The 24,750-nt window shown below is 36.2% G+C and overlaps 1 protein-coding gene across 1 annotated transcript in view; it reads left to right on the top strand.

Moving 5' to 3' along the window:
- Window positions 1–2,874: 2,874 nt before the first annotated feature.
- Window positions 2,875–24,750, top strand: part of LOC110038425 (auxin-binding protein T85-like) — a 44,052-nt gene continuing 22,176 nt past the window's right edge. Inside the window, exons 1-2 of the mRNA XM_020743273.1 lie at window positions 2,875–3,101; window positions 13,796–13,902. Of these exons, the coding sequence (XP_020598932.1) occupies window positions 2,912–3,101; window positions 13,796–13,902 (297 nt within the window). The 5' untranslated portion in view covers window positions 2,875–2,911. The remainder of the gene's footprint in view (window positions 3,102–13,795; window positions 13,903–24,750) is intronic.

Below are 24,750 nucleotides of genomic sequence, written 5' to 3'. Positions count from 1 at the left end.
ATAAAAGCTAATTGAACATAAGAAGTCACGTATGTTTATAAAAATATTGTAGGCAATTTGTATGCAAATATAAAAAAAAAAACATATCTAATGATATTTAAGCTAAAAATAATCATAGAAAAATTAGATGTAATCAGGTTAATAAATACACTGTTAATAAAATAGAATAACCAAGAAAGTTGGGCTCTATATAATACAATTTAATCCAAAATTTAGTTACAAACGAAATGAAAAGAAATTTCAAAGTATAAGAATCTCCCCAACTCATAGTCCTTGCCACTTAGTTCATCCTTAACACTCAAAGCTATTTGGTATTAGAAATACATTTGAATCTATAATATAGGATGCAATAGGTCAGTAGTTTTTTTTTTTTAGCTTATTATACTCATAAAATATTTCATATGAAATTGCATTTGCATAATAATGTTGACAAGGAATTCAACCAGACATTTATATCGTGATATATAAATAAAACTACATGACTTCTTAAGTAATGATACTTGACATATGTTTTTTTTTCTGACAAATTACTCTAGTAAGAAAAAGTGCAAATATTATCACCCTTTTAACCTATAAGAAAAATATCTCAATTCAAATCCAATATATAACCAAACTAGTTGTACTAATCATATGCATCACGAGTAATAACATAGAGATCCAATTTGCACATATAAAACATCTTATAACAAAATAAAGATATAATTATGTTATGTAACTATGCTAAATGATTAGGTGTTATGATCAAAGATATATCAATGAAGTAAGAGGTAACTGATGTGATTTATAAGTTTAATTGAAACTAATAATCATGATGTAATATAGTCCTAACCAACATAGGCTAAAAGCTAAGACAAAGTTACTATTTAGGCTAAGTTGGCCCTAAACCTATAAACAAAATTAGATGCAAAATCAATTGAATTTGATAAGGATGAAAAACTTAGATAATCTAATGGAAGAGTTAGCGGATCAAGCATAAAGTATTGACCTAGTCAAGTTTAAATGATTGAGACCGAGCTTGGCCATATCAATCCTAGGTTGAAGAATAATTTGAATTAGTTAATCACAACTACAAAGATTGTTCAACATTTTTTTGTACTAATAGCCTAATAACATGCCAACTCATCTTGCATAAGAACATTAACATGGGGTACGTTTTAGAACTATATCCTAAGCAAAACCTAATGTCATATGATGAACTGTGGTAATGTTAACAATTCATCATCCATTGAATAGATGTGATGAACACATAATATTATCTCAACTTTTTGAATGAATCAATTTCTCTCTTGAAATCAAATTCTCAGAATAATCAACTTAAAAATTTGTGCAATATAAATGTATATAACAATATAAATCTATAGAGGTATGTATATTCCTTGACAAACTACTCTAGAACGAGAGCAATTGGTAAGATGGTGGGTCCATAGGACTCAACATGCAAAGGGACATGCTAAGCAAACTGATATAAATTACAATATACCATTAATAATTGTAAGCAAGATGTAGGTTTGGTAGGACAAATCCATTTTAGAGGCTATATAGCCAATATGACCTTATCTATTATCTAGTTTAGTTTAATTTTGTCAATTATGCATCAAATTTGTGCTTTTCTAACTGCCTCAATATGCATGCTTTGTATATATTTGTGTAAATGTGAAATCCCTTAAATAAAATGAATCTGAATTCTTAAACATCGATGTACCCTTTGGTATAAAAGTGAAATTTTGATAGAACTCTAAACTTAAGTATGCTCATTCTAGAGCACTCCTAGGATGAGTGACCTTCTGAGAAGTTACACATACTAGGCAAAATCATGAGGTCATTCGACCAAAGCGGACAATGTCGTGATGGGTGAGAGTTTCGAAGCACTTCTAGGATGGGGGTGACATATTCAACTGGATGTCACATTTAATACATGACACTCAAAGAACATTTAAAGGTAATTTTGGTTAACTTTTTTTTTTTTTAGATTTTATGTTGTGAAAGAAATACATATTTGGTATTATAAATGCATGTTATTTTTTTTATTTATTTTTGTTGAATATGTCACATTAATGAGAGTGAGGTGGTGGGGTAAAGGTGGTGTTGATAGACATAGAACATGTATGATAATGGTGACCATTATGGTGATGCCATATGATAGGGTGATATCCTTTGTGTTAGTGAGGGAAGGAGGTGGGGCTAGAATGCTTTGTGCTCAAATATGAAAAACTTAGAATAATTGGCTATTTATGTTTCAAAAATAATAACAAAACCTAAAAATAATTTTAACATTTTTAAGAGTTATTGTAATTTTTTCAAAAAGAAAAAAAATCACTAAACTCCAATCAAATAAGTTGGAAAAAGAAAAATAAAGTGACGTAAAGTGGGTCCAAAATCAAGGAAAAGTGTTATGTCTGGACTCAGGACTAAGCTCTACGTGCGGACTCCTAGTATCATATAATCATGTGTGTTATATCAGACCCACCTAAAAAAATATTAAAGTAGAACCGTGAACTCTGCAATAACCCGAAATAACTAAAAAATAACCTAGAAATAACATATGCGATGTTATTTCGGGATTATTGAAGTGAAATATATGAGTTTCTCTTAAATAACCTCAAAATAACTCCGAAATAACTCCTGCGTGTTATTTTAGGGTGCAATATATGGGTTCAACTTCGATAACCCTAAAATAACCCCGAAATAACCTCTGCGATGTTATTCTGAGTTATTGTAGTGAAACTAAAGATGTTATTTTAGGGTTATTGAATTGAAATATGCATTTTTCTTCAATAACTTCAAAATAAACTTCACGAATTCACTTAAATAATGGGATGATATTATTGAAGTCAGATCTATGTCCGGCGTATTGATAGGAAAAGCGTTGTTCATTAATTGGTTTAATTAATCCAACAAATTCCTACGATTAATGGGGGGTGCAATCTTAAGCAGGAAAGCGCCTCTTCTCGCAGCCAAAATCCCGGTTTCACTAGAAGTGTCTGTAACCATTGCCTGCGTTCAAATGGGCGTAGGGGACTGCGATAGCCGCCTACTTGAGCTGCAGCTCCTCTTCTTCTTTTCAATATGTTGCAATGCTTTCTATCACAGCTCGAATCAAGGTATATATTCCTCAAATTATTTCTTATGCTCGCTATCGACCTCTTTCTCCCCATACAGTTTTATTTGTTTCGTCTATCGTGTCCAAAATCTGCGTATCGTCTTGGTTCTTTTTTATGCAACCAAATCTGCAACGATCCTGTTTTTTGTTTTTATCTAAAACGGGATTGATTGCTACCTACTTTTCCGAAGAGAACCTGTTGAGAGTGATGTTCATTCATTCGCTGTGTTCATTTAACTTAATTTAGGCATGTTTTTTTTAGGCTGAATTTTATTGAGATGGAAATAGTATAAGAACTCAGTGCTGTTAATATACTAGTTTTATGTAGATTATTATCATTGTTTTAGTGTCATGTTCGGAGTCCAATACATTTAGAGTAAGATTATGGTCTTTTACATCTTATCTCTCTCTCTTTATATAGTTTTAGGTGAATAGAATGGAGAAATACGTTTGGAGTATTATGTGATAGAAACAATATCATATGAATTTAAAGGTAAAATTTATAAAATCATAATTAGTCTGAAGATTTTGTATGGCTTTGAGTGTTAGATGATCAAAGGTTCGTTGATATCTAATTTGAGCATGATGACAATGAGAAATTTAAAAGAGGTGCGTGAATCCGAGTCTCCAGGCCTCTCCGTTTTCCATTCTATACTCTCTCCACCACTCACTCTCTGTCTTCTTCTCTTCCTCTCTACATTGTTCTCCCTATCTCCAACTCTCTCTCCCTCTCACTATATATATATATTTATATATAAGAGAGAGGGAGAGAGAGAATTATTGTGTATCGTCGAGCTTGCTATAAGTCGAGCTTGCTATAAGATTGATCTCTTCATTTTGCCTCAACTTGTCATCAACATCAACTCATCTTGCATGTTAGATATTTATCTACCTGTTAGCATCCTTCTAATATGATCGGAGATCTTTGTGTGTGTATGATCATTCTCTTGTAAGTTCTGAAATTTCATCAATGTTTTTTTAAATGTGGTGGGTTCAAAAACGCCTTTAATTTTGAAGACACTCAATCGCAATGTCTTACAATATCGATCATATATGCCTTTTTAAGTCTGATAGAAAGGCCCAACACTCATTGTAGACGACCCCTACGAAGGAGTGATGTCGTGAGGTTGTCAAAATCCTCATTAACAAACTTGCGAAGAATAAAATGAAATTGACTATTTGGGATCATTTAATGTGATGTAAATAAACATAAAAATACTAAATGAACAAATAAACTTTCAAAAGGTGCTACGCGTCATGTCAAATGGAATGCAAGAACTAGAATTCAACATAAGTTTGAACATGAACCAGACAATAAGGGATTCAATAGTTTGCACATGAGCATGAACATGAACTTCAAATGAACGCTTGGACTATATTAAAAGTTGCATTGAACTAATAGAAAAGAGCAAAAAAGAATCTAAATGAGAATTGCAGTGAACTTAAAAGCTTATGAACGTGTATAAACAAATTTTATTGAACATTTAAAATTCAACAAACCATAAACTAAATGCAAGAAAGTAAATGTTCTTTGAATGCACAAATAAAAACCTTGGTCTTAATAAACGTTGCCAGGTCAACAGTACATACATGTAGACAAACAAAATGTTATTTTTAAAAGCTTCAAATGAAATATTTGCATGCATCTTATGTAATAACTGTATTTTATAAATAAATAAATAATATTATTAATAATAATTGCTACATCTATATGGTTTCGTCTTTAAGAGCTGAATAAGTTTTCATTTCATTCAAATAGATAGAGAGAAAGAGAGTGCGAGAAAAAGAGCAGGGAGATCGAGAGTGGTAACAAAGAAGGAAAAAGACAGAAGAAGGAAAGAAGGAAGAAGATAGATAGGGAAGAAGCCGTCACCTACATGCGTGGGAGGCTTTTTGCATAGTAGAAGGAAGAAACCTTAATCAAGGGAAGAAGAAGAATCCCAGCTTTGCCGAGGAGTTTCTTGTCTGACGTCATTGTAGAGCTAAGGAAAGCGCGTCATGCCGACCCTAGTCAAAGGGAGGAAACGGAGGTAAGCGGCTCGCCGTGCGGGTTGAAGTCAAGCCACACTCAAAGGAAGAATAACTCAATATAAGAAGGAAAAAAAAATTCCATATTGAGTGCGGACACAGTTTTGCGTGCGAACTCCACTAATATGTCGCCACGTGTGCTACTTAGAATCCACCTCATAAACACCGTGCGGTGAACCACTTCAATAACCTTTGCGGTTCTACTTCAATAATCCTCGCAGAACAATTCCAATAACTGCTTCAATGACGCCGTAATAACCCCCCAATAACATTGCGCGGTGAAACGTTCCAATAACCTCTGCAGTTTCACTTCAATAACCCCGCAGAACAACTCCAATAAGTTCTCAATAATGCCGGAATAACTCTTCAATATAGAATGTGACTGGTGACTCATTTCATTAGAGAAACATAAGGGTAGCATTATATTCATTTTTTATCATTTTATTAAATATGAGGTGTTATTGAAGGGTTATTGCGACGTTATTTTGGAATTATTGTAGTTGTTTTGTGGGAGTTATTGAAGTGGAACCACTATGATTATTGGAGTGCATGTTATTGGAGGTTATTGCGGCGTTATTGAAATGATTATTGAAATTGTTCTGTGAGGGTTATTGAAGCGGAACCATGACGTTATTGAAGGGTTATTGCAGCGTTATTGGAGACTTATTGGACTTGTTCTGTGGGGATTATTGCAGTGGAACTGTTGAGGTATTGGAGTGGTTCACCGTGCGGTATTATTGGGGGTTATTGCGGCGTTATTGAAACGATTATTAGAATTGTTCTGCGAGGGTTATTGAAGCGGGACCGCGGCGTTATTGAAGAGTTATTGCGGTTTTATTGGGGACTTATTAGAGTTATTTTGCAGGTGTTATTGTAGTGGAACCGTTGAGGTTATTGGAGCAGTTCACCACACAGTTTTATTGGGGGGTTATTGCGGTGTTTTTGAAATGGTTATTGGAATTGTTCTGCGGAGGTTATTGAAGCGGAACCACAACTTTATTAAAGGGTTATTGAGGACTTATTGTAGTTTTTTTGCGGGGTTATTGAAGTGGAACTGCTGCGGTTATTGGAGCAGTTCACCGCGCGGTGTTATTGGTGGGTTATTGGGCATTATTGAAGTGATTATTGAAATTGTTCTGCGGGGGTTATTGAAGCGGGACCACAACGTTATTGAAGGGTTATTTCGGCTTTATTAAATGTTTATTGCGGCGTTATTGAATGATTATTGCGACGTTATTGAAGACTTATTGGAGTTGTTCTGCGGGGGTTATTGAAGTGAAACCGCTGAGTTTATTGGAGCGGATTACTTCACATTATTATTGAGTGTTATTGTGACGTAATTGAAGCGGTTATCAGAATTGTTCTACAGAGATTATTGAGGCGGGACCACGACATTATTAGACTGGTTATTCGCATGGTGTTATTGAAGAGTTATTGCGGCGTTATTGGAGACTTATCAGAGTTGTTCTGCGAGGCTTATTGAAGTGGAACCGCACAGATTCGGTTCACCGCGCAGTGTTTATGAGGTGAAGCCGGTGTAGCACACTTGGTGACATATTACTGGAGTCTACACGCAGTGCTGCATCTGCACTCCGTATGGAAAAATTTCTCGAGATGAAGAGTGTGCGTGGCTCTGTCGAAAGGAGAAGCATACCAAGTGCTTAAATGGGTCTGCGAGTGTCATGTGCGAAGAAGTAAAAGAGTAGAAGTTGCAGAGGAGGAGAAAGCGGCCTACTCGTCCGTGCAGGACGAAGCTCTCATTCAAGAGTTAGCGGGCGACCAAAGTAAATTTTCAGGTAAGTTAGAGCTTAATTATATTTAAATTAATGAATTATATATATATATATTTTTGAAAAGCCTAAAGGCTGATTTTGTTGAAATAGAAAAGATACATAGACGTTGTATGAGAGGACTCAATAGAGACACCCTACCCATACGATACCAAATACAATAATACCCCAACAAAAAGATATAGAGAGACTCAAAAAAATTTAAAACCTACAGAATACAAGTAGCTAGGGACGAGCCAGTTTAGTCTTGCCTCTTCCTCTAGTTTTAGGAGCGAAGCCAGATAATAAAATTTGAAGTGTAGTGCCATTGCCAGGAGTAACCAAAATATCATCCATTAAGTTTTCAAGTTGGAGTGTGCCCCCAACCTTCTATTTCCGCCGAGAAGTTTAAACTTGTCATTCTTCATCTGAAGACTGACTTATGTGATATTCGGTTTGATTAGATAATAAAATCGCAGTAGAAGGAAAGGAAGTCGTTGCCACAACGATAGGTTCCAGTGTATGTGAAGTGTGAATTGTCATATCTGCACCTGATGCTTCCAGAATAGGAGCTGCGAAACTATTCTGATTTTCGGTCCGAACATTATCCCTTTTAGTATGGTTAGGAGAAGGGTTCCTAGGGCAGACATCTACTCCTATCTTGTGGTGATTCCCCCCTCAGGTTGGCTGTCATCATGTTTGCTAGAAGCGCGTTCAGGCACGTGGGGTGTACTAATAGCATGTTCCTGTTTTTGACTATAGTTTCTTAACTGTGAGTGCAATTTGAAACATTTCTCTTGCGGGTGACCAAACATCTTGTAGTGCTTGCAATAGTAAGGTTTTTGTTTCATAATGGTTTTTTGCCAATAACCATTGTGAGCAGAGCCAAATCAGATTTCTTCAACATCTGGTAGTGTGATATCCTTTTCAATCAAAATCTTTGCAATAGAGGGCCTTGAGAAATGAACTGTAGACATGTTTACCTGCAAAAGTTTTTCAAGGATAGTCCCAAATGCATATAAGATAGGTAAGTCAAAGATTTGAAGTTTGAGTTCAGATAATGAGAACTCGATAGGTGCAATTGGGGGTTCTTGACTGAGATCAAAATTAAGGGTCCATTTGAGCAATTTCATATGATTGTCTTCGATTGTGATGAATTTCAATGAGAAAATCTTCGTGTAATCTTTTTCTATGCTCAGCTGTATCATAACGTGTCTTTCGTCGAAAAGACCCACCTGCCAAGCCCCAACTAGTTTGAAATCTTCAAGAACCTTTCTGATAATCTCCATTGTAGGGTGATCTAATTGGAACTTTCCAATTAGTGTAAATTTGTATTTGCCTGCACTATTTGAAATTTCAGCGTCAGAAAAGAATATTGCTGGTTTGCCCGACTTTTTCTCTACTTTTTGATGAGATTGTAATCTCCATGTCTTGCAACAGAATCATGGTACATCTGCGAGAATATTGGACTATCTGCGAGGTGGAAAGGGGAGCTACGTTTATAAAACACTGTAGTATCGTAGGATTTGACGGGGTTATCACCGGCGAGGGCAACGGTGTAGGAAAGCCCTGAGGCCGTTAGCACGGACTGCAGGAGCAACAAATTATTTGTGGAACCCCTTTGAAGAAGCCCAACGAATTCAGCTCGAGCAGAAGCGACGCAGACGTGGGTTTGTCATGTCGCAACTGTCGAGCTGGGTCGACGCCGTTTAGCCTGCAACAAACAAACAATGCAGCTCGATGAAATCGTAGAAGCGGACGACATGAGGACCTCTGCGAAATCAGCTCCATCAGAAACGACGCGAGCTGCCAAGCTGGGTCAGTCGACGCGACTACGAAAGAGCCAGATGACGTAGCCCTGCGAAATCGCAACGACGACGCGAGCTCTTCGACCCGACGAAGCTAACAATGAAGGTGAAGCGGAAATTACTGTACGACGCGAGAAATATCGTAGCAGACGCTAGGGTTCTCCATAAGGCGAAATCCTAGCAGAATAGCCGGTCCAATTATTCAATTTAAGGACAGGGAAAAATTGGGAATCTGTGGATTATATATATATATATTATGTATATATATATATGTATATGTTTGTTCCTTAAATGTTAATAATAAGCGCATTTGAAATCAGGAAGTACTTGAGGTCAAGGGAATACAAATTCAAGATTGACGGGGTGAAACACTTTGAAAGATAATGTATATTTTAATTAAAGTTACAATTTAATTTACTTGATTTTGAATTAATATTTAATAAAATATTAATTCATGAGAACAATTAAGGTTGAGGAACATTTGAACCTAGAAGATTTGGAGATAGAGAGTCGTGAGACAAGCAAACTAAACAATGTGAGTAATTATTTTCTTATATGTATTAAATTGATATTTTATTAAATAAAGACTTGTCTTAATACTTCAAACAATTATTTTAATAATTATATGAATGTTGTATGCATGTTGTAAATTTAAGAATTATTGAAATAAATGAAATGAAATGAAGTTGAAAATAAAAAAAAAATGATTGCTCAATATTTTTAAAATGAAGTAATTTAAAGGAAATAAAAGGTAAAGACTTAGGTATGATTACCCCCAAATGGTACTGACAGGATATGCGATATATCCGTATACGAAAAATACAATGTGAATTTTAAGGTGTACATTCAGGTGCAAAATTTTGAGGGTACCTACATTTACAATTTTGAGATGACAATCATTCTGATGTGACTTCTTAAAGAGATAAAAATTATAAATACTTAAATTAAAATGAGAAGGATTAAATTAAAAGTAAAAGCTTGTAATTTTGAATTATCAATAAATTGCATACCCTTGGGACATTCATACATAATATTTACATATTAATTTAATACATAACAAGATTGTAATTAGTCACTAAGTGGTGAAAAATTTACAATTGAATTTAATTATTTCTTTCAGGAAAAATTATAGATTGATATGTCAGACATGAGAGATTTTGTTTATAGTAGAAAAACTACTGTTGATATGTATTACGTTTTGTGGTTTTAATTATTGTACTGTTTACCTCTATGCAGTGAGATGCTGTTGTGTGTTGGTTTGAGATGTTTTATTTTAGATTATGTTGTTCTAGATGATTTAAATTTTTATTTAGCGAACATTGTGATTTTATTAACTTTTTTTATTGTTGGAACTTATGATGAATTATTGAATGATTTAGAAGAATTGTCAATATTGTCGGACCGTTGTTCATGACTTGGTTAATTCAAAGTTATTAGGTTGTGTCGTTACGTTTTTTTGTGACAATAGTCACACACGAAAACCAAATCTAAAAAATTTTTAGTTGTCTATGCATTTTACAAAATAACTTTTAACTGAAATACAATGCTTTAAAAATTGTCAAGAACATCAAAAGAACAAAATATTGCATATGAACTATGTTAAATGCACCAATGACCAAGTCTAAAGTTAAAGTATTTTGCACACAAAAACAAATAAAGTGTCTACCTGTGCTCTAATCAACATGCTAAACACTAGAACATAAGATACGAGAGTGTTGCACAGGTAAAATGATGAGGTAAACTCAAATTTGTCATGACTGGAAAGTCACAAAAGTTGCATTGACAAATGTTCTAAATTGCGTTCAAGTTTATTGAATTGAGTATGTTTCTATGTGTTTTGGCCAATGTGCTAATATTCAAATGTATGGTTATAGAATGTTTTGTGGATTAAAAAATGAGATAAACTCTAAGCATTTTTTTTTTCGTAATCTAAGCTGCCAAACCTTTATGTCAAGTTCATAAGTCTCACATCTCAAGTTCGATCATCTTTATTCTTAAGATTGAAATTGAAAATACTTAAACCACATGACAAACATCTATACATTAAGTTTAAAATGAGAGGAGATTCAATTTAACATTGGCTAAGATCTTCAAGGTCTTTTATAAAGATTTTTTTTTTCTTTACTTTCAATTTCAAACCTATACGAAACTATCATGTTGTGAAAATAGACCCTATTATTTACTTATAAAGCAGAGTTAATAAGATCGGCAAAAAATAATATCTAATTAAACCTAAACCAACCATAAGTTTATATCTGATCATCCACAAACAATTAGGTAGAGTAAACAAAATCTAAAATAACAAAATTAAATCATTCAAATATTTCAATAATAGTCGGTTTGATATAAGATTTCAACTTAATGAGTATATTATTATCAAACAACTATGAAATTTTAATGTAAATATTTTGCTCTTAAATTATGATAAAAATATAGTTTCGAGAGAAATTATAGAACAATAAAAAAAGTTTATATGAAATCTACTCCTATAAATCTTCGAGCAATAAACCATCCATCTTCTGCAATAATATCATGAGCATCTCTGGGGTTTCTTTTAAAAGATTTCACACTAATAAGGACATGACACATGTTTTTTGACTATATAACTTGCCATCAATAGCATGACAAGAAGTGCTATTAAGACCGGGCCACATTGAATTTTTTGGTTTGTCATAAACCCTCTTTCATATTATAGTCATGACCAAAGCCCAAATATTCACCAATGGATCCCAATTGAGTTGTAAATCATATGATCTACTTAATATGATACAAAGACTTTTGTTAGGTAAGATCAACAAATTTTTTTTCTTAGACAAACACTAATGGATGCTCATAATGATCTTTTGTTCAGGTTGGGTTGATAATTTTTATTAATTAAGTGAACTTGGGTCCATGACAGCCCATAATGACAGAACTATGAGATCTTTAGTAAGTTCATTTTCATCCCCCCTATCACCCATTTTAAGCTCATTGTGATGAATTTTTCTAATAAAAAAATTGATTGTTGCTACTTTACATTTAGTTCATGGCAACCTACTGTTAGCCTTAATTGAAAGTTCTCTATCACCACGTAGATGGATAACTTAACATAGGTATTTAAGCCTATGAGAAACCTCGAGCAAATTTTGAAGTGCTCATTACTGAGGGAATCTTTGGGTACTATTTCATCTAAAATTTAATATGGTTTTAAAATTTGATGACAAACCAACAACACAAATTCTCTTTGGGGAGTCTGACACAAATTTTCGAAGCCCACATGGATTTAACAGACAGAAAATTTACAATGAAAATAAAAAATTAATTTGGATAAAGCATCATTTATACAATACAAGCAACAACAAGAAAACCTTTATCCCACTAAGTGAGGTCGGCTACATGAATATTTCTACATTCGTCCTATTTAGTGTCATATTGTCATTTCATTCTAGTAAATTAAGATCATTTTTTATACAATATGCACAAGTCATCCTAGGTCTACCTTTGCCTTTCTTATTCTTAACATAAGTAACTTTCTTAACATAAGTAAAATCTAAAACATCTACTCTTCGAATCGGATCATCAGATGGTCGACGTTTAATGTGACCAAACCATCTAAGACGACTCTCCCTAATGTTGTTTGTCACTGGAGCTGCACCAACCCTATCACAGATATATTAATTTTGCATTTTGTCTCTAAGTGTAAAGCTTCTCATCTCGGCAACACTTAACTTAGTTTTATGCTTCTCTTTTATTTAAAGGTCTTTTAAAGGCCAATATTCAACGCCATATAGCATTGCAGGTCTCACCACCATTTTATAAAATTTTTCTTTAAGTCTAAGCGGTACTTTTCTATCACACAATAGGTCCGAAGCATTTCTCGACTTTAACCAACCAACTTGAATAATTACATCCCCATCAATATCTAAATCGTTCACACCTTTTAATAATTTGATCACCCATAGTTACATTTCTGTCACTAGAGCTACTACTACTAAAATTACATTCCATGTATTCAGTTTTAGTTCTACTTAAACGAAGCCTTTAGGATCCAACGTAGACCTCCATAATTCAAGTTTTTCTTGAGCTTTTTCTCTCGTCTTATCCACAAGAAGGATATCAGCAGCAAAAAGCATATACCAAGGTACGTCCTCTTGTAAGTGTCCAGTAAGACTATCCATAACTAAAGCAAAAAAATACGGGTTTAAAGCCGATCCCTGATGTAAACCACCAGAAATAGGAAAATATTTGGCCAATCCTCCTTCTGTTCGAACACATGTAACAATTCTTGTATACATATCTTTAATGACTTGAATATAAATCATATCAACACCTTTCTTCTCAAGAACTCTCCAAGGATATCTCTTGGAAGTTATTGTAAGCTTTCTTTAAATCAATAAAAATCATATGTAGATCCTCCTTATTATCTTTGAACTTCTCCATCAAACCTCTCAATAAATGTATAGCTTCCATAGTAGACTTGCTCAGCATAAATCCAAATTGATTATGAGAAATCTTTGTAATACATCTTAATCTATGTTCAATTATACATTGATGAAAATAATTTGAATTGCTGAAAGTTTATTTGAATAAAAGTGTTTTAGTTCTTCAAATTTTCGTAGTTATTTTATTATGCGTTTATTTAATGGTCTTTCTTACCTAAGTTATGTATCTTGTTTTTTATCACTCTTCTGTGTGGTTGGTTCCCTTGTTAATGCAGGTCATCTAAGCCTAGTTTTTGGCACAATGCTGCCTTTTATTATAGAAACTACAATCTCTTCTAAAAAAAAAATTATGTTATCTAAAATACTTAGCAATAATTATATTGTTATTTTTATGTAATGCATTGGTTTTGTTTAGGATAAAATAGATATTTGTATTTTATAAGATATACTGCGTTACTGTCTCTGTTTTTTTAATTATACTATCAAGAAACCTTTTTGACGGAAAGGCTTTTGCCGATGCAATTTGCAGATGCCCATATCCTTTCTATTTACTGTCTTTTATGTCTTGACAAAAAACTCTTTGTGCTGGAATTAACTCAAAAAATTGTTTTAACTTTTCTTGAATGTTTAGTATCTTTTAATATTTGTTATTGTGGCGTTCAATTCAAGGTTCTTTGGTGGTTAGAAACATAAGTGAGATACCCCAAAACAACTTTGGCAGAGAAGGTTTTTCACACATCACAATTGCGGGGGCTGTACTACATGGAATGAAAGAGGTATGTTGGCCATCCGTTTCAGTTAATATCTGTTTTCCTGTAAGTGAAGTATCATATGCTTAAATCTCTCGCTTCTTTAAAATAATTATCTAACTTGGTTTTGCTATTTCTAATCCCTCAGGTAGATAGGTTTTATGTTGATAATGTTTCATAGGTTTATTTATTATTTAAGTTAAAAAAAAGGATTACCGTGTTAGCAAACTTGAAAATCCTTTCCCCTCCTAATAAATGTAAAATGTGAGAGCTTTTACGGCTATGTGAAAGATCTGACAGTATAGAAAAGCATAGCAGAAAGCATTGGTAGATTAATGAAATAAGCTTTATTCCATATGTCACTGTGGTATCAGATCAGGCGATATATATATAGGCTTGCTATATCTCTCTGTTACAAAATGTTAGAAGATGTTATACATAAACGGCTGAGATGAGCTGATGCTGAATTGTCTTATTTTGATGGATTTGGTTGAAAGTTATGGAGAGAGATTATTCTATTATCACCTCCCTCCAAGATGATGATCCATCTTGCCTTGGATTGTAAGGTTGGATATGAGATTGTCAACGTGAGCCGAGGAAAGGTTTACAAACAAATTAACAAGAGTTAATCTTAAGTGTTTATGTGATGATTAGTATTGTTTCAACTTTGACATAATCTAAGATGAAGAGATTGTCAATCAGGAAGGACGAAAATTAGGCAACTAAATTAGGAGTTTTCTATAATTAGGAGCTTCTTTATTTCCAATATCTTTATTCTGATTTATTTTCCTTTTAGCTGAATATTTAGATTATGAATATGTATTATTAAGTTACCTAAAATATATTATACACTTTATTTTGTACCTAAAATAGATTGTAAGATTATTCTTTAATGAAATAAAAGCAAAAGGAAAAGACATTGAGCCTATTCAGTATTCAGCCTATTTTTCTCAAAACTTTGGCATGGTATTAGAGCCAAAATTTTGCCCTAACCACTGATAATCTTTGGAGGACCATCGAGACTCCCTTCTCGCCGGTCTTATTGCGGGAAGGGATGAACTATTTCTTTGCCTTATTCTCGCTCGTCTGCTTTGTCTAAAACCCTCGTCTTCTTAATCTGCACCGCCGCCGGAATGAGAAACACAATGGATAAAGTTTTGGGGTTTTGATGAGAACCTAAGTGAAATTTCAGAACGAGAAACACAACGGAAAAACATAGATCCCCGATCTAAACACTAGCCGCCGCAGCGGCGACGATCTCCATCGCCCTCTCCTGCAACACCACCGCAGCAGCTCCCATAGACTTCATCCGATCTTCCTGCAAGGTAACTCGCTAACCCGATCTCTGCGAGAAGTGCCTAATCGACTACACCCCAGCGATTCAGCACCGCAACCCCCGCCAACTCACTCACGCAACCCTGAAAGTTTCAGCCGATCGCTCCTTCGCAGCCTCGAACTTCGTTCACAAAATCTCGGTGAGCTCAAAATCGTCCTCCACAACTTGAAGAACCTGCGACGGCGGTGTCGTTCGCGATTGGGTCGAGACGATCGACGACTCCGTTGATCGGCTGTGGAGATCGGTTAAGGAGATGGAGCGAATGGGGCGATACAGAAGCATATCCTTCGGTTGGCATCTGAATAACGTTCAGACGTGGGTGAGCGCCACACTTACAGATCAGAGCACATGTCTCGATAGTCTCTTGTAGAACAAAGCGGCGACAGATGTGCGGCCAGAGATCCGCCGCCATGTTGTGCACGTCTCTTGACTTACCAGCAATGCGCTCGCGCTCATCAACTGCCTTGATCCCAATAACTGATTCATTCATCCGCAACTCTGGAATTAGGACTCTTTTTGAAATGTTTGCTGCTCTTCTCGTTAAGAATAAGGTGGAAAAGAAGAATTATGTCTTGAAGGAGATGAAACTTATTCTGAAGTGCAAAATCCATTCATTGTGGAATACAAGGATTATTGGGTTGAAAAAGTTTGTTATGTTTATATTATTATTCGTCTGATTCTGATCTTCTTCACTAGGCATCACTTCTTCTGTGGCATTTTTGACTGCTTCTTACGTTTTGCTTCGTTCGCTTCTGCTTTGGGCTTTGACACTCTCGGGCTTCGGCACTATCGGGCTTCGACACTCTTGGGCTTCATAACTATCGGGTTCGACACTCTCAGACTTCGACATTCTCGAACTTCAACACTCTCGAGCTTCGACATTCTCGGGCTTCAACACTCTCGGACTTCGGCATTCTCGGGCTTCGGCATTCTCGGGCTTGGACACTCTTGGGCTTCGACGCTCTCATGCTTCGACATTCTTAGGCTTCTACAATCTCAGGCTTCAACACTCTCGGCTTCGACAGCTTGAGGATTTTTGGTCCCAACAATGTTATCAGCTTCTTGTTGGTAAATTGATACTTCTAGATCAGTCAGCATCAATTTGGGGTGGGATGTCAATCAGGAAGGACATAAATCAATTAGGAGTTTTCTATAATTAGGAGCTTCCTTATTTCCAATATCTTTATTCTGATGTAGTTCCCTTTTAGCTGAATATTTAGATTAAGAATATGTATTATTAAGTTACCTAAAATAGATTCTGCACTTGATTTTGTACCTAAAATAGATTGTAAGATTATTATGTAATGGAATAAAAGCAAAGGGAAAAGATATTGAGCCTTTCAGTATTCAAGCTATTTTTCTCAAAATTTTGACATTGATGATCCATTTCAATGTATTTGGTGTGCGCATGATAGACAAGGTTGTTGGAGAGGGTAATTGCGGAGACATTGTCACAGATTATAGGGTTGGTGCAGTGATGGTGATGCCTAGTTAATGCTATCATCTGATGAAATACCGTAGTGACATATAGAATAAAGCTTCTTTTATTATTCTTAACATTGCTTTATGCTACAAGGCTTGTTTATTCACTGCATAGGACATTGTGGCTAAGCTGGTTGGTTGTAGATTAGTTCGAATGGTTGTTTTGAAGGCCTAACATTTGGGTGGCAACCCATTGAGCGTATAGAGGATGATATGCTTTGGTGGAAGGGAAGTTCTAGCAATGACAAGAACCTCTATTTTGCTTTTAATATCGCTTTTAATATCAGATATATATTGGGTCATTATCTGACCAATCATCTGTATGTTGTGAAGTTCATTTTTTCAGCTGTATTAACACAGATTTATTTGTTGATTGGAGTGAAAGATTGAATTTGTCTCAAATATTAGAGCAGGCGTCACGCCCCAACTGGCCTCTCATTTAGGGTCAACCATAGTGCGACAGAGCCAGACGACTTAGTCAAACTAAATTCTCACCAATATTTGTCTCGACTTGCCCAATCAGGACTCGGTGGTTAATAAAGTAATTTAACTCCATCGTCACAAACATTCATAATTTATATATATTCTCATATACTCGCAAGTGCGAAAAATCATGTTATCAAGAATCATATATAGAACTGTTAAAATCCAACATAATAAAAATACATACTCAAAAGTCTGTACAACCAAAACTATAAAATACAAAAGCTGTACAATCTCACATTTGGCTGTTCACCCTCGAGCTGCTGTTTTATGCTGTTATCTCCTACGAACCACCATCCCCTCCCTTCCACCATTATTGCCGCCAAAACCGCACCTCTCTTCTGCAGCCTTCCCACTGTGTTGCTGCCGCCTAGGACAGCTAAGACACACATCTTTCCTACTTTCCCATCGCTATCCACCCCCTCTCCTTGCTGCCATCACTCGGGACAACCTCCTTGCTGTCCGTGTTTATGCACTTTCCCCTCACTGCCACCTACATTCCTTTGCTGTCGCTACCCTTGCCAACCATCCCGATCCACCTAGCCGATCTCCACCACCCTGGTATACACTTTAGGGGTGTTTGCTTGTGTCATTTTATGCTTGTTATCATTTATTTTCTTTTTGAAGAGTCCTTGATATTTCTATTTCTATTGTGGTTTGGGTTAACTCCGGTATCATTTGGTATCAGAGCTAGCAAAATCCTAGTCCCACATAGAATTTCCTAACATCTATCATAACCCATAAATTTTTCTTCATACCACTAATAACCTTTTCACTTCCATAAATCCCAAATCCTAACCATGCCACTAAGAAGATATATGCTCGAGTTTACGAAGGAAGAGATTTGACGAGAGCTTCGTCGTCTTCAGCGGAGGCTTGCGTAGATTGATGAGATAACCTAAGGGGAGGTTGTCCTCGATCGAGATCTGGAGAGTCGAAGGGGAGAAAGAGAGGACGATCTGAATCCCTTCCATTGGGAGACTTTCAGTGATGAAGAAAATAGACCACGACGTTTTAGAATCCAATACTAGAGGAGACCTGGAGAGGGGTATCTAAATCTCTTCCATAAGGAGAATTTTGGAGAGGAGATATCATTTGGAGGGCACAGAGACCTGGTATCAAAGTGGATTCGCCAGAATTTGATGGAGCTATTGATCCAGAAGAAGTTATTGATTAGCGGCAATCTGTTGAATGAATCTTCGAGTATAAAGATGTGCTAGAGTATAAAAGGGTCAAATTAGCTACTATCAAGCTGAAAAAATGTCTCTTTGTGGTGGAAGAACTTACAGAGATAGAAAAAATAGATGACAACAATAATATTACTAGGTGGAAGAAGATGAAGAAAGCGATGCAGAGGAAATACCTCCTGCTCCATTGTCTCCAAGATATGTTCCTTAGGCTTTGTCACCTACAGTAGATGGGTCTTTTAATAGAGGAGTTCATGACGTAGTTTGATCAGTTACAAATGAGGTGTGATTTGTTTGAGCCAGAGGAGCATACCATAGTTCGTTATCTTGCCTGAAGCCCATTATTTGTAACATGGTGCAGCTGCAGCCTTATTGGTCACTTGGAGATGTCCAAACATTAGCATTGAAAGTAGAAAGACAACAAAAACAAACAGATAGCCACCAACAGTCCGGCGGCCACCCGCAGTTGGAGACACCAGTCGGAGTACACTTCAGGGAGTTGAGAAAGCTGGTTCATATAAGGATAAATCCACTCTTACTGAGAAGAAACCTAAGACGTGTAGCATGCCCGCTACAGTCTCCGCAACGAAACATTTCAAATTCCACAGATTTGACCACATTGCCTCTAGGTATCTGACGAGTTGCGTGGTATCTTTTACCTAGTAAGGTGTCGTAGAAGAGTTTAGCGATGAAGTGAAAGCTAAGGAACAGGGTGAGGTGTACTATTTGCTACCAGATGAAAGGGAAGCGCTTGTGGTTCGACGAATCCTACAAGTTGAGGATACTGAGGAGCAGCAATGACTTCGCTACAATATCTTCTACACCTGCTGCACGATGACCGAAAATGTATGCAGTCTCATCATCGACAGGGGGAGCAATAAGAATGTGGCATCTACGCAGATGGTAGAGAAGTTAGGTCTTCCGACCATATTCTTTGACATGGTTGAAGAAAGAGAACAAAGCCAGCATTGATCGGAGATGTCTAGTGGAGTTTTTGATCGGGAGTCTGCTATAGGATCAGGTGTCGTGCGATGTGGTCTCTATGGATGCCTACTACGTTTTATTGGGGAGACCGTGACAGTTTGACCATAGAAATTAACATTGATGGATTTAAAAACACATAGTCCTTCACCAAGGATAGGAAGTGCATCATCTTATTTCCTCCGGCGGAGCTCGAGAACACATGAGCCCTTACCATTAGAGCAACATCTGTGATGCCAGTTTTAGTGACGATAGGTGATAATAGGATTGAGACTCCAGCTCCATACACGAGACAAACACGATAGAAGACATTTCAGGATATCAAGGTCGATACCTTGTTGTCAGTGCCACCACCATATGGGAGGGTTCATGTTATCTCTACTTTAGATTTGGTTAATCCGACCAAGGAATACTTTGGGAGTAATCGGCAACAGATTCGAGACACACAAAGTCAAATCAGTTCAATAACACTCCCAGAGGACTAGACCGATGGGATGCTTGCTCGTAAGTTAGGAAAAACTCTCAAGTACTTTGGAGGATGGTGCAGTTGCCAGTGGGATATGGGTGTTGCTAGGATTGCAGACAAATAATAAGAAGTTTTGACGAATGAAGTCGAAACTCTCCCAACCCCAGAAGATTGACGCGGGAGCTTCTTTCGCACAGATTTCTTGCGGCATTGTAGCTGCTACAATACCACGAGAAAAAATATAGTGGGAGACAAGGGTCAAGCTGACAAAATAGTCCCAATTTTCTTGTTTTAGCGCTTCTTCCTCCCTTTCTGGTTGTCGCCCAAATGGGAAACCTTCCCTTCCTATTTTATGTATTAGCTATTATATATATATGAGTGTTTGCTGAATTACGGTTATGTTTTGGTGAGTTGATTTCTGTAGAATTCTTGATTTTCTCCTACGAGGGTTGTATCCAGTGACAGGTGGTGCTCTGGCTATATCCTGCTCCGATGTGGTGTTGTATCCTCTTCGATTTCCTCCCTACCATCTTCCTAACCTTCTCTTACTTTATCGTTTTTCCTGCCGCCGTATCTTCTGCAATCGTTCGCAGCAGTCCTCAGACTGCTGTTTTCTGCAGTTATTCGCATACCAGCCACCGCCCCCTCCTTTCCAAAAATATGCCGCCCAAATCACACATCATCCATGTTGCCCAAGCCTTCCTACCGCACTACTGCCCCCAGGACAGTTGAGGACATGCCTCTTTCCTGCCGTCTCATCGCTATCAACCCCCTCTCCTCGTTGCCAACACCTAGGACAACCTCCTTGTGCCTGCATTTCTGCACTTCCCCTTCGCTGTTGCCCGCATTACCTTGTTGGCGCCACCCCCGCCAATCATCCTTATCCATCTAGTCGACCTCTACCACCTTGGGATACACTTTAGGGCTGTTTGGTTGTGTCGTTTTATGTTTGCTATCATTTATTTATGGTTTGAAGAGTCGTTGCTGTAACCCTATTTGAACTCAACAATAATATTTCTATTTATATTATGGTTTGAGTTAACTCTTATATCACAAATTCTAAGGAAATGAACTTTCTAAATGATATAAAAAAACTATTCCCTTATCAATTTTCTTCCCAAAGCCCCATATTGGAAAGGTTAGCCCACCGTATTGTTCACTCCGCTCTTTGCCATAGTTATGCAATCCAAGGCCCCAGGCACATGTAACAAAATGCATGAGAGTGAAAAATAAAAGAAAATGATTGCACCTACCGCATCTTTTTCAGATTTGTACCTCCATCCATACAATCTTCATAGTCCTGTCCAGTAGTGTGGCTCACCTTCAGTCTTAACCTTTTTAGAATTCAATTGAAGCCAAACATAACTTCAGTTTTTCAATTGTCACCCCCTTAATCAAAATGTCTGCAGGATTCTGAGCTGTATGTATCTTCTCAAAGAATAACTGTCCATATTCTAAGAGAGCACGAATAAAATGATAGATCGACTAAATGTCCTATCTTGATATGAAAAGATGTATTATTTGCAAGATGAATAACACCCGTATTGTCATTATGAAGCTTTTCCAATCCCTTGCTCTTTGCCCAGTTCTCCCATGAAGCTCTGCAACCAAACCTTCTTATTATCCTCAGTGATAACAATATTCAACTCATGTAGTTGAAAGTGTAATAATCTTCTATAATCTGGAAACTAGGGCTGTCAAAACGGCTCGTTGTTCGCGAACAACTTGTGTTCGGCTCGTGTTTGGTTCGTTAATTTTGTTCAATAAGTTAACGAGAATATATATATATATATATATTAAGTATATATTAAGTAGTATTTTAAAAAAATCTAATTGACTACAAGACTACAAAGATTTATAATCAATTAAAATATTGATTAAGAAAATAGAATAAAAATTATTAAATTAGATTCAAATGATGTTTTAATATAAATAATAATTTTTAAATCTTGCTCAAACCCTTATTGTCTTATGTCTTATGGCTACATGATTAAGGTTGTTAAAATGACTCTTTGTTCGTGAACAACCCGTGTTCGGATTGTTAAGCAAACGAGCCGAACACAAACACAATTTTTGAGCTCGAAATATAAACGAGCCGAACACTAGCTCTCGTGTTTGGCTCGTTTACACCCCTACTGGAAACCCCATTCATTGTTGTGTTCCTCAAAGCAAAAATATACATTGTTGTGCTAAATGTGTCATTTAAATCTCCTGTCAAATCTGAATCTACATATCCCTCTAAACTGATCCCCGCAGTTCCGAAGTAAATTGCCCTGTCGATTGTTCCTCTCAAATATCTGTGAATCCACTTCACCGCCTCCCAGTGATATTTGTTTGGATTGCCCATGTATCTACTGATCACTCGCATTGTATCATGTGCAACATCTTCTCTTGTTTATATTATAACATACATTAGACTTTCAACTATTGAAGCATATATATTATATTGTTCTCCTCATCTGTGCTTAATTTGCTCTAGACTTTGGCGATTCGATCTTTAGATAGCTTGAAGTGACTATGTAAGGGCGTACTAATTAGTTTTGTCTCACTAATTTTGAACATTGTAGTATATTCTCAACATAGTCCGTCTGAAACAACTTCAACGTAGCTGTACTCTTGTTTTTGCTGATTCCCATCACGAGGATTTTTTTGGTTGAACCAAAATCCTTCATTTCAAATTCTTTTGATAATTGCTGCTTCAAGTCTTCAATTTTTTCATATCTATCTCTGCAATCAACATGTCATTGACATACAAAAGAAATAATATATAGCAGTTATTAAAATTTTTGATGAAATAACAATGATATGCCTCACACTTTATGTACCAATTGTTTGACGCGAACCTGTCAAACTATTATTTTAGGGTATGCTTTAAGCCATAGAAGCTCATCTTCAACTTGCAAATCAAGTTTTTTTCCTTGAAAACAGATAACTCTGCAGTTGCACAATGTATTGTTCCTTTACTAGAGCTTCTTGTAAGAAGACTGTCTTTACATTCATCTGCTCTAGATATAGATCTTCCCGTGCTTCCTCTGCTAATAAACTCAGCAATACTCTGACAATTGTCATCTTCACTACATGAGAAAATATCTCAATGTAGTGAACTTATTTCTTTTATTAAAACCTCTTCACAATTAGTCTTGTCATGTAACACTTGCTACCATCTGACTTCTCTTTCATCTTGTAGACTCATTTGTTTTGTAGTGCTCTTTTGCCATCGATAATACTGTCAAATCTCATGTTCGATTTGACCTTAATAACTGCATCTCATCATCCATGGCAAACTCTTACTCTTTAGAATCTTCAATTTGAGTAAATTCTTCATAGCACTCCAGTTCACTATTATCTAGTTAGCAACAAATAGTGTAAGGAAGAATAATAATTGTGTATCGATCATGTCACTCTGTTTGATCTCCCGAATTCAGTAATAGATGACTGAAGCACTTCGTGTGCTTTATCTGATTGAGCACTTATCTTTTCTCCATCCTCGTGATCACCAATATCTGCTATTTCAACATATCTGAACTCTTCAGTAGTAACTGACGAACACTTATGAGTTCTACTCCTATCCTTGTATATCTCCATTTCATTGTGACTTCCTTGCTCTTGATAAACTTTTAATTCTAATTGTCTCAGAATTTGTGCCCAAATTCATCTGAGCCATTTCTAATGAAAGTGCATTCGACATATTTCAAATCAAGTTTAGTCCTATTCCCTGCATCAATATGAACATATGCAAAATAACGAAATATTGTCAAATGAGATAGATTTACCTTATTAAAAGGCTCATGATATCCTTAGTCAACTGCTCGTATTATAATCACACTATTTTTTTCTGAAATTTACTTAGGACCCAATCCAAAATCTTTAAAGTGAATGACCCATTTATTAGGACATTAATTTCATCTTATCCTGAAATCATAGTTTCTTTCACAATGCTGAAATTTTTATCTTGGATTTTATCTTGGATTACTCATCTTGGATTACTCCTTTCTCGATTGTCCTGTTGATGAACTCTGAATGTTTTGTTAACCGTGCTTTCCAAACATTGAACAGTTCTGAAAAGCAACAAGTTCTTTCATTATTTTATTGCAGTGAGAGGGAACAGACAGACAAACATTGTTACCACTAACATCCCTTTTGACAACAAAAGTAGTGCAATAGTAATTAAAAGACGTTCCATCCTTTGTTAGCTGCTTCGGAGTCGATCAGAACATTGGGATCGACTGACATTGAGATAGACCGAAATCATATTGATAGAACCTCTTTCAGGTTCTTTTCAAATACTCTTCTGGGATCATTATGCTCCCATTCTTGAATTTCTCCTCAAGCCAATCTTTAAAAGTGAAACAATCTTTTATGTTGTGTCCGATCAACCGGTGATATGGGCTGTTCCTCGGATGATCTTGTTCATCAACTTCGTCTGATTTCTTCGGTTCAGGGAGCTTGAATTCAGGTTATTTTATCAAATTCTGAAACATTTGTTCGACTGCTCATCCTTGAAATGTATATTTTGTTCAAACGATTCTTTATGTTCGGAGGTTTCCCTCCATCTGTTTGATAAGACCTCTGTTGAAACGATTGCTGACCATTCTGTCGAGGACGTTGGTAAATCTGTCGAGACTGTTCGACTTGTATCTGCAGCGATCGCTTGCTCCTCTTAACCACTGCTACTGTCCCAGATTTATTCTCAGATGTCTTCAATGGCTCTAGCTTCCCAACTTTCTCAAAAAACCTCAGTTGTTTCGCTTCTTCTTGAAGATTCCCAATTTTGCTAAGCAGTTTCTCGAATGTTTTGATGGTGAATCCCTTGCATAAGAAACCCGCTGGACCATGGATGCTCTTTAATGCTCTTTAGAAGAATTTCAGCTCCTGGAGTTGTGGCTCACACTTCAAGCTCAAATTTCTCCATCGCAGAATGTAGTCCATCAATCATCGCA

The sequence above is a fragment of the Phalaenopsis equestris genome, unplaced genomic scaffold, assembly GCF_001263595.1.
Source record: "Phalaenopsis equestris unplaced genomic scaffold, ASM126359v1 Scaffold232799, whole genome shotgun sequence".
Classification (NCBI taxonomy): domain Eukaryota; kingdom Viridiplantae; phylum Streptophyta; class Magnoliopsida; order Asparagales; family Orchidaceae; genus Phalaenopsis; species Phalaenopsis equestris.
This window is presented reverse-complemented; position numbering and strand designations above follow the sequence as displayed.